The 10,648-nt window shown below is 35.2% G+C and overlaps 2 protein-coding genes across 2 annotated transcripts; both read right to left on the bottom strand.

The window, feature by feature from the left end:
• Nucleotides 1-492: 492 nt before the first annotated feature.
• LOC131641521 (uncharacterized) lies at nucleotides 493-2,738 on the bottom strand. Its single transcript, XM_058911828.1, has 2 exons — nucleotides 2,284-2,738; nucleotides 493-740 (listed from the first exon to the last, which is right to left on the bottom strand). Exon 1 carries the CDS (start codon nucleotides 2,661-2,663, stop codon nucleotides 2,334-2,336), a length of 330 nt encoding a protein of 109 aa, XP_058767811.1. The 5' UTR covers nucleotides 2,664-2,738; the 3' UTR covers nucleotides 493-740; nucleotides 2,284-2,333.
• A 310-nt stretch (nucleotides 2,739-3,048) lies between these two features.
• LOC131641519 (leucine-rich repeat receptor protein kinase HPCA1-like) lies at nucleotides 3,049-8,029 on the bottom strand. The gene is made up of 17 exons (XM_058911826.1): nucleotides 7,731-8,029; nucleotides 7,471-7,591; nucleotides 7,318-7,389; nucleotides 7,135-7,209; nucleotides 6,961-7,032; nucleotides 6,700-6,864; nucleotides 6,529-6,603; nucleotides 6,356-6,427; nucleotides 6,196-6,267; nucleotides 6,030-6,098; nucleotides 5,864-5,944; nucleotides 5,550-5,687; nucleotides 4,984-5,468; nucleotides 4,750-4,896; nucleotides 4,297-4,653; nucleotides 3,916-4,151; nucleotides 3,049-3,825 (listed from the first exon to the last, which is right to left on the bottom strand). Exons 1-17 carry the CDS (start codon nucleotides 7,816-7,818, stop codon nucleotides 3,349-3,351), a joined length of 2,802 nt encoding a protein of 933 aa, XP_058767809.1. The 5' UTR covers nucleotides 7,819-8,029; the 3' UTR covers nucleotides 3,049-3,348.
• Nucleotides 8,030-10,648: the final 2,619 nt, after the last annotated feature.

The following is a 10,648-nucleotide window of genomic DNA, read 5'->3' as shown; positions in this document are numbered from 1 at the left end:
AAACATAACGATCAATGGTGTTTTCCAGAATAAAATTATTTCATTTATTCTCATGCACTTGAAAAAATAAAGAAATTACTTAAATATAATTTTAACTTAAAAAGTATAGTTTTACAATTGTTTAGTTTCTTTGATGCCATTACAGGACCAATCTTTAAATTAGAAGCTGAACAATTATATCATTGAAGATATTGTCCAATGTTGTGAATTTAGACATTAAGAGAATGTTAAAATGCAAGTTCAGGATGTGGTCTATGCTGCTAGCAAATTCTCAACCTTTCTAACAAATAAGTAACTACTAATATTTGGCCCATAAACAAATTAATAGCCAAATTCCAATTTATTGTATTATAACCATCTTAATAATAAATCTAATATCATTACAATAGCTCAAGAAAAGCAAGTTGCAAATATATGAAACAGTGACAAACTGATATAAGAAAAACAGGATAACAGCTGTGTCATGAAACTCGATTATGAACAATCCGGACATATTTTCAGTTTTCAGATATTTATATAAAAAAACAGTGAAAACAACATTTACTGTAATCATTACAGTTTTCTGTACAATAAAACAAAGTGAATGTAAAGTTACAACTTGTAAAACAGAAAATAAAAACATAGGTTGTTTTTTCAAAACAAGTTCTTAAACTTCCATAGAGCATTGCAATCAAGGTGAGGCTTCAAGGCACTATCAACAAAAGACAGCTCTGATGTGGCTTCATTCCAGTGAATGGGGCCTGCAGTTTAATCATATGAATAAATAAAGGATGCGAGTTAATGAAACAAACCTGAATGTTAGTAGCATAATAATATGAAAGCAAAACCAATTCTTCTGGAGATTTCTCCCTTATCAGATATCAACGTTTTATCCATCTAAGCTTACTCACTATAGTTCAGGCTTCTTGCCTGAATTTAACAGTCATTTTATTATCATGATTTTAGTCTTTAATTAAATACCAAACTAATTGTGTGCGTGAAACACTAAACTTGGAGATTGATTAACTCCTTATACGACAAGATAAGGAAAGCACCAAAACTACATGTATGCAATAAACCCAACATAGAAAGTTAAGAATTTTTTTAAAGGACGTGGGCACACAAATGGCATACTGCACAATAATTTAGTTAATGCAGCAAAAGGAATGACAATTCTATTATAGTTCAGTAACATAGGCATTGAGGCTATGACAGGTTGGAATCGAATCGAAAGAATGGAAGTGTCTGGTATGTCCCAAAACATAATCTTTTTTACCAGCTCATTTAATTTGCAATCCAACCAACCATAAGCTAAGCATGCAATTCTTCAAGAGTATATTTCTATACAACAATGTTATAGTGACCGATGCATCAATCCATAAACCATATAAGTCAGTGTTTGCAGTAGTATCAGCAGATTTACAGACAACAACAACAATAATCAAGTCTTATCAACTTTTGCCATTATGTTCTATCCAAGACCACGTTTTTAACTAAATCTTTAGTCTCAAGATCTTTCTTAATACTAGATTTATAGTAATATCAAAATGTTAGTCTTACAATAGACTCACAGCTGAATCAACCATTTCCAAGATTCCACCATAGCAGAAAGTTATCCTATTTTACATACAAAGGTTTTCGTAAAAAAACCACCTAATATAATTGAATTGCAACATCAAGCGAAACAGAAATCACAGAAGGATACATTATTCACAAGCCAGGAGAGGAGTTCCAAATACAAAATCTATCAACAGATAAATCTTAGAACAATGATGCTTTCAGCACCTTTTATGATCTTCATCTTGTTTGTTCATATTCTTTAGCACAACAAACAAGCTACTTCTCATTCTCATTTTCTATAACATATCCCAAAAGCTATTTTATTAGTCATTGTTTTGGACCGGTTGAAGGTCCACATGTGATCCAGGTCCAGAGTACCCTATCCAACCCCATATATAAAAAATCTCACGTGAAGGAAAACGTATGATATAAATTCATTCTCACTCTCACATCACTTTTCATTCTCTCACTAGCGCACGGAAGCTCAAGTCCACCGTAGCTAAAGCCCTACTTCACCGTTCACCGAAATACCCTAGTTTCCACCACTGAACACTCTCGTTGATCTACCTATCTATCTATCTATACATAATATTGAATGACCCAAACTTATCAAAAATACAAACTTTATTACTTTTTCCAGCTCCCAACAACTCAACTCAAGCTCTATCTATAATTACAGATACCCACAACAACAATTCAAAATGAAAATAGAAAAATCCCCAATTTAAAATGAAAGAAACATACCCAAAAGAAGGGAACGAAATAGCAGGACAAGAACAGTAGAAAGGTTGAAATCACTGGGGTTTGGGAGGTTTATCCTTGTCTTCATGCGATGAAGAAGGTTTGTTGTTATTGGAGTTGAAAGAGGGTATGGGATTTTCACCCTTAATGAACCACCCAAGGGCAAAGAAAGCAGTCCCAGCAAGAATGGCGGTTCCCCAAGCGTGAGAGTACCATTTACTGTACTGTCTGACAGCGAACTTCCATTGATCTCTCAGGGTTGCGGTGTCGGGAATTGCGGTTTCTGGTGGGTTGATGTGGGTCTTGTTTCGTGAATATTTGGTTGAGGTGTGATCTCCGGTTGAAGAAGGTGGAAGAGGGGTTTTGGGATTGTTGTCGCTCATGCTGGAAATGGAAATGGAAGTCGATGATTCTTTGCTTTCTATGTGACTTCATTTGCAAATTACGATCACATCCTCATCAAAAGATTAAAAATAAAATAAGACAAGGTGCCTTTAATATATTTTAAATGTCTTAAATGAGAAATAAATTAAAAAAATTACATAAAATAGGATAAATCATTTTTACATTAAACTAATTTAGATGGTAGTTATAGAGAAAATTTTGACTGCAGAACACAGAGTTAAGTTAGTTGGTAGTTATGTAGAGATATTTGACAGCAGAGCATGCAGATTCGAATTCGTAACATCCCTTTTATTTACCTTTAACGCTTTTCCTCCTACTTAATTTTGTTGTAATATCTTGGGGCAAATAGCCAAGAGTTGTTGTTTATGAAAAAAGAAGAAAAATTAAATAGACATGCTCTCTTTTGAAAATCCAATCTTCAAATTCAAATATATTACATACAAATAAAAAATTCACAAGAATATTTTCATGTCTGGAGTACAAATTACAATCCAGAATCCATTTTCCTTCTTCCCCTTCAGTTGATGTTAACAATATACACTTTCCATGCTATGAATGTACCACCTATGGGAATTCAATCCAAAATTGACACAACTAGACCTCAATGATTTCACTTCAATAGGAAAAAACCTTTACAAAACAAAACATACCAAGAATATACCCTTATTGAGGATCTACCCTTATTGTTGGAAACATTCCGCTATATTCAAATTCATCGTCATTCACATAAGGATGTTTACCGTCCCCCGCACCCGCTTCCTCATAATTTTCTGTTGTTGAAGTTGATTCAGAATTCGGGTTCACTCCAACAAGCTCGATTATGCTCTCGATCTCTTTTGCAACCTCGGCCATTGAAGGTCTATCAGCTGCATATTCTTTGACACATCTCAATGCAAGTTCCACATACCTTTCTAAACCTTTTGGCCTTGTCCCTTTGAGTATGGTTTGGTCGAGAACCGAATGAAGGTTGTATAAGTCTTTTGATGTGTCCATTACCCTCATTACCTCTCTTACAATGTATTTTCCTTGCTCTATCGGCTTTCTTGATGTTGCTAGTTCCAGCATCAGTACTCCGAAGCTATATACGTCACTCTTTTCCGTCAATTGCTGGGTCATGTAATATTCAGGATCCAAGTATCCCTTCATAGAATAAAAGGAAACATATTAAGAAACTTTCTTAACAATTTTAAGGCTATTTAAAGATGAAAGTGAAAAGCATCTTATACAAACCATTGTTCCTTTGACTTGAGTAGTAACATGGCCTCTATCACTATCAACGAGAAGTTTGGAGAGACCGAAATCAGCCACTTTAGCGACAAGATGATTATCAAGTAGGATATTGCTTGATTTTATGTCTCTGTGTATGATAGGCGGGTCTGCGAGTTCGTGTAGATAGGTCAGACCCCTGGCGGCACCCAATGTAACTTTGAGCCTCCTTATCCAATCCATCCATATCCCAGATTTTCCTGCAGTGACAAAGTCGAACGCATATTTTAGTACTTGGACCGATCGTGCTGTGATTATGATATACAATAAAATGACCATATTTGAGTTTATTATGAATCAATGATACGATATGGTACATGCAGATTGTTGAAGGAATTGAAGTACCTGTAAGACTGTCCATTAAAGTGCCATTTGGAACGTACTCGTATACAAGCATTTGTTCGCCTTTCTCGTAACAGAAGCCAACAAGACTAACGAGATTCTTATGATGGACCCTTGATAGAAGTTCAATCTCAGTTTTAAACTCAACAGCACCCTGCATAGATTCTTTTCCGGCTCTTTTGATTGCAACCAATTCTCCAGTGGGAAGAGCACCTTGGTAAACCTGTCCATAGCCGCCCGATCCAATAGTGTTGGCTTCTGCGAAGTTGTTGGTGAATTTCCTCATCTCGTCGAATGAAAACCATCGCGCTCCTTTCAACTGAGGAGCCGCTCCGCTATTCTTGTTTTGTTCCCAGTTTACTGCATTTAAAATGATAATCGAATAATAAACAACACTAGTAGAAAAATTCTTTGCCAAGTACAAACTAGGCCAAGCTTGGAGTAACCAATTCTTACCAAAAGGGTTCAACTCGGACGATCTTGTTCTTTTTTTGCGTATAATGTATAGTCCTATAAGGATCGCTACTACAAGAAAGACCAATATACCAACTACTGCACCAATTATCGCGCCTGTATTCGATGACTTTGATCCCGTAGGTTCTCCTAAGTAGCATAAAAATGATAAAGTTAGAGGGAAATACGGCAAAATAGACAAATAATTCAGAATTTGTAGTTAATTCGGAAAATCACCTCCATAATATGAATAGCTAAAACCATTGAAGACGTAAGGGGAGAAAAACGCTGGAGGCTCGTAAATTTGGTTGCTAAGGACAAAAGCAGCGGTTGAAACTCCAGTGGTATTGAAACGATCGGCTTGAGATGGAAAGACGTTAAGAGTCAACTGAAAATTATCAGTAACTGTATCCTTGGTAGGATTACTAAGAGAAACCGAATCCACTGGAACATTTTGTTTCCGAAAAGTATCCAACAAAGACTGCTCAATTTCCGTGTAGTAACTCGTGTTACTATAGTTCGAGACACTAAAAGCCCTGGATGATAGGTTTCCCATGTAGGGAAATGCGCATTGACAGTTTGGGCTGGCGACTTGATTGTTACTGCATGAAGGAGTCGGGCAACCATTAGTTGGTGTCGAATACGAGGGAATGACTTGAGGAGCTTTGCAGTAAACCTCGTTAGAAACTCCATTTTCAAGACAAATCTTGTTTTTAGCCAGTCTGCATAAACATTCGATAAAATTCTAAGAACAAAAACGAATGTCAAGTAGTTCGAGTCCATGCAAATACAGTGAAGCTTACCTCAAGTCGAAATTCAGTTTTTGGCTTCCCATCTCGAGTTCGGTAACGCCATTGTTTTGCAAATCAATGAGTTGCAGACTTCTTCTGTAGCCAGTGCTGAGATTTAATGTGCCACTGAGCTGGTTGTCCTTGAGTATTCTGTTGGACAAATTTCAGTAACTATGCATAAGCTGATTTTCACGTAAAGCTTATCGAAACAAGCTCAAAATGTAAACTACTTAACTACATCCTATATGATAAGACAGTTTCAAATAAGCTCTAAAAAAGAGAGTAGCTAGAAACTGGTCTAATGCGATAAGGATGGAGAAACATACACTGTCGTCAGATCGGGAAGACTAGAAGCATAAACCCATGAAGGAATATCAGAAGAAACAAAATTATTGTCACTCAGATCCCTGCAAACAGTTTTTATATCATAACATGCAAGTTAAAATCATTGTATCGTAAAGTACGACGTAACGTTCGTGTTATACTACTTACACGTAGGTGAGACTAGTCATTCCAGTCAAATCCGGCAGAGAGCCATTCAGTTCGTTGTGAGATAAATAGCTGCAAAAATATATTCAATAAGAAAAACCGATTCTTTAGGAAAAAAGTTAGTGGTAAATATGAAGCTTAACAAGTCGCGTTTCTTTGATTTTCTTACATCTCGCTAAGTGTTTCGAGCTGGCTTAAGCTGGAAGGCACTCTCCCGCTTAATCGGTTCTTGTCAAAACGCCTGTATACAAGAGAGAATATTCAATTCAGCCAAAAGAATTCAGAGATAACATAAATTGTGAGCGTAAGTGAAGCCGCAATATACTTACACAACTTGAACTTTGCTCAGAGAGCTAAGGCTGCTAGGAATACTGCCTGTTAGTTGATTGTGGTCGAAAAGCCTGGCAAATACAAATAGTCCTTATAAATTTATCGGCGTTTATGAAAAATTTATATAGAATGTTTTGAAAATTGCGAAATAGAGAAGCTATTTTCGACTTACACATGTTTTAGAATCATGCTGGAGTTAAAAAGTTTAGACGGTATCGGACCCGAGAGTCTATTATTCCCCAAATGACTGCAAGAAGTAGACATGATAATCGATCATTCACTGAAATGAAATGTTAGTGTCGAAAATATCAAGTGGAAATCGAAAAAATGAGAATAGACATACAAGTGCTGGGTCATAAGGAGCATGTCAAAACCCGGTTGCCCTTGATCATCAGAGACCGGAATAGACCCTTCCAACTGGTTATCATCAAGATCTAGCCAATCAAGGACGGCTAGATTGCCGAGAGTACGCGGAATATTTCCGTTGAGCTTATTCGAATTCAACGCTCTGCATGAAAAATCAATAAGACGGTAAGTGGCTCGTAAATGCGTTATCTAAGGACATGAACACGATATATCAGAACTATGAAGTTGGAATCCTTACAAAAAGGTCAGCTTCTTTAGAGATCCTATGGAGTCTGGAATAGGCCCCGAGAAACCGCAGTTAACCAATGCCCTGAAAAAAAAACAGTTAAAAGAAAACATATCAATATCAAAATCATACTAGCTCAATGAAGAAATTCAGTTTATATTGAAATTTATAAATTTCGTTACTTACAAGGATTTGAGGTTTTTCAAATTCCCAATTTCTTTCGGAATCGATCCTGTCATGCCTACGTTGTAGGAAAGATCACTATATGAACAAAAACAACATGCTGTTAGTTCATCTACAACGGAATACGCAACAAAAAAATAACCGAATAACCGAAACATTAATTCAAACGAGAAGTAGAAAATTTACAGTGTATCAAGTTGAGATAAGGACTGAATTGCTGAAGAAAGTTGACCCTCCAAATTCAAGCCAGGTAGTTTCCTGAAAAAAAATTAGCACTCTTATTAAAATCAAGATTATACAGAAATAGCAGACAAACTGACAAAAAAACCAAGAACTAACAGTTCGGTGATTCTTGAATTGGCGCAACGAATTCCATCCCAATCACTTCCACAAGGATCAGAACCAACCCAACTTAACGGTTTGTTTTTCCACGATTGTATGAGAGACGAAAGAGCCGTAACTGCATCAACACAACTTCTATAAGAAACTAAACTCTCCAATAATGTTGCTATAAACACTTTCCATGCACAAACATAGATTTTCACAATCATGATACATATGACATAAAAAACATCAAAAAAAATTTGAATTACACTTACAATCTCCACTATCTGTTTGTGATGCAACAATCGAAACTTGGAACAGAAGTAACACCAGAAGAGGAAACAGTTTATGATGATGTTCCATTACTCAAAACACTTTTTTTTTCTTGATATTGAATAGAATCAAGAATGAAATAATAAATTTTTTTTTCAAAGATGTGAATAACAAGAATGTTTTAACAAGGAAAAAAACAAAGCCACCTTGGTATGGAAATTAAGAAAACAAAAATGTTAGAGCAGACGCGTCTTAAAGACATGGTATGCTAACTAATTCATTTTACTTAGTCAATGGCTTTTACATTCAATTTTCAACTATTAGAATTAGTATGAACTTTAATTTTAGTTCCAAAATATTGCCACTAACTTAATTAATATAATCCAACTAGAAATCTCTTTCAATAATAGGGGCTAGTCTAATATTTATTAGTGTTTGTAATTCTAATCTACGAAACACAGACACTCCGAACATGACTCTGACATTTATTAGTATTTGTAATTCTAATCTACGAAACACAGACACTCCGAACATGACTCTGACAGTGACAAATTATACTAGTAATAATTTTAAAAAAAAAAAAACTAAATGTAATTGCAAATATCAATGCAAGTGTCGGACAGATATTTTTTTCAAGAGTTGTCTGTAATACATAGATTCTGGTATCTTCTTAGAGTAAATGTCATGCATTAATTGATTACAAAATTTACTTGTGCTCTTTGGATATTACAAAATGAAATGATACAATGTAACAACTATTTTGCCGTCCCAAATAAAGTAGTAAAAAAAATCACAATTTATATTATTATTAATTAACACCATGATCAACAAAGCACATACATAGGCTAATACGTACAATAGGTTGGTGACAGAAATTAAGAATAAGTTGGTGTCAAATACTCGTATTATGCACAAGTGTCAATGAGGAATAAGCTTAATTAAAAAGTGTTGGTTTTTGTGATATTCAAAGCTTGAAAGAACAATTGCATAGTTGTTTGGACAGGCTTTTGTATTAGAGTAAGTTGGAGTGGAAACCAAAGTGGATGTTAAGGAGACATCATGTTTTGTACAAGACAAAAACAAAGAAACAAGACATAAATGGTGGTAGATTTTCCTCGTTTGTTTTGTATTAACTGTGGAAGAATATCCCTTTGAATTTATGTGGAGTGTGTTTTAAAAAACTCAATTTTTTGGTTTTGTCGGTTAGAAACCGACGACGTGTGCAGGAGTGCACGTGAGGCGGGTGATTTAATATTTTTTTCGACTTTTTACCTCTGTCTGGCACGCGAGCCTCATGCATCACGTGTTAGTTTTAAGTGATTTATTTTGTCGTTTTTTCTGGTATAAAAAGAATACAAACTTAAAGAGAAACAAAGAGAGAATTTGTAGGGTTCATCATTCTACGGATTGAGTAATCTTTGGTTGTGTTCTAAACTTTTGGAAACTCTTCTTAACACGTTGAGAATATGTGTGATTGGAAAAGAGATTGAATCATAAATTACGTAGAAAATATTATATGTTTTATAAATTTGAAGATCTATTTTCTTGTAATTTGTTTGTAATGTCTCATTGAAGACTTTTGGTTTGTAGCTGATATGAGAACTATCCTCATCTTCAAAGTAGATCTTTTTGGAATAAACTTGATGAATAATTTATGTGTGTTCTTGCTTTTTATCTTGTTCTTGTTATTGTGGTTTTGTTTGCACTTAGTAAGTAGATTAGTTTTTCTCGAGACTATTTAATATTGGTTGTCATTATTGTTTGTCACACACATCGTAGTTTTTGATTTGTTTGATTTCATTTCAAACAAGCGGCGCATATCGTGGAACAAAGGATTTAAATTTATAGGTGGACATCATGGGTTATGAAAATTAAATATTCAAGTAATCTCGATTTAACAAAAGTGCGTGGAAGCATTGGAAGATGATGCATTAATGTCGGTAAATCTAACACTAATGGAGAACACCGAGATGGTGAATAAGATCAGGAGTATCATTAACTTGTATCTTAAAAATTATTTTAGAGGAGTTGCAAGGGAGAAGATTGCATCAAACATATGAGTTAAGTTGGAATCATTGTATATGACCAATAACTTGGAACATAAGTTAAGTTATGTTCCAAGTCCTTAGAATACAGGGCCGATTGAACTTCTTCAAAGATCAGGGACTCCCTTCCATACAAGAGAGTTTCTTTGAAGTGAACATGTGATCGAGGCAAAGCACACAACAGTAACAGAGTTTGATCTTCATCATAGATCTTCACATTAATATTTTCAAGATCAAGAATCAGCTTGTTGAACATATCCAACTGCTCAGCCAGTACTTTGTCTTCAATCATCTTGAATGATTACAAAGCTTGCTTCAGGTAGAGTCGATTCACCAGAGATTTGGTCATGTACAAACTTTCAAGTTTCACCCATAACCCTGATAACGTCGTCTCCTTTGATACATGTCGAAGAACTTTATCATCAAGGCTTAACAAAATTGCATTGTGAGCTTTCTCTATCATGGTCGTCTTTTCTTTTTCCGTTAACGCAACATCCATAGTTTCCGCTTCCTTCAATGCTTCCAAACAACCCTGTTGCACTAGTATGGCTTTCATCTTCAAGTGTCACAAACCGAAATCGTTCACTCCGGTGAACTTTTCAATCTCATACTTTGTTAAAGGCATCTTCTCCACGCTCACTGCACCAATTTGTTGTGAAAAGGATGCCTCGATGAACAAAGGATAAGTTGTTTCTTTGTGATCAAGAAACACACAAGGGTAGAAAAGATGATAAACAAGAAGAACAACATGGATTGGTTATAACTGCTATTGTTTACTTTCTCTTTCAATCAAGATTACAGGTTACAAGAATAACAAATAACCCTCTCACCCTAAATTAGGATTTGCGGTATGCAATGATAAGAGACTAGTATGG

This window comes from Vicia villosa, unplaced genomic scaffold (assembly GCF_029867415.1).
Source record: "Vicia villosa cultivar HV-30 ecotype Madison, WI unplaced genomic scaffold, Vvil1.0 ctg.003798F_1_1, whole genome shotgun sequence".
Lineage (NCBI taxonomy): Eukaryota > Viridiplantae > Streptophyta > Magnoliopsida > Fabales > Fabaceae > Vicia > Vicia villosa.
Note: the sequence above shows the minus strand (reverse complement) of the source record. Positions and strands in the feature narration are given on the sequence as shown.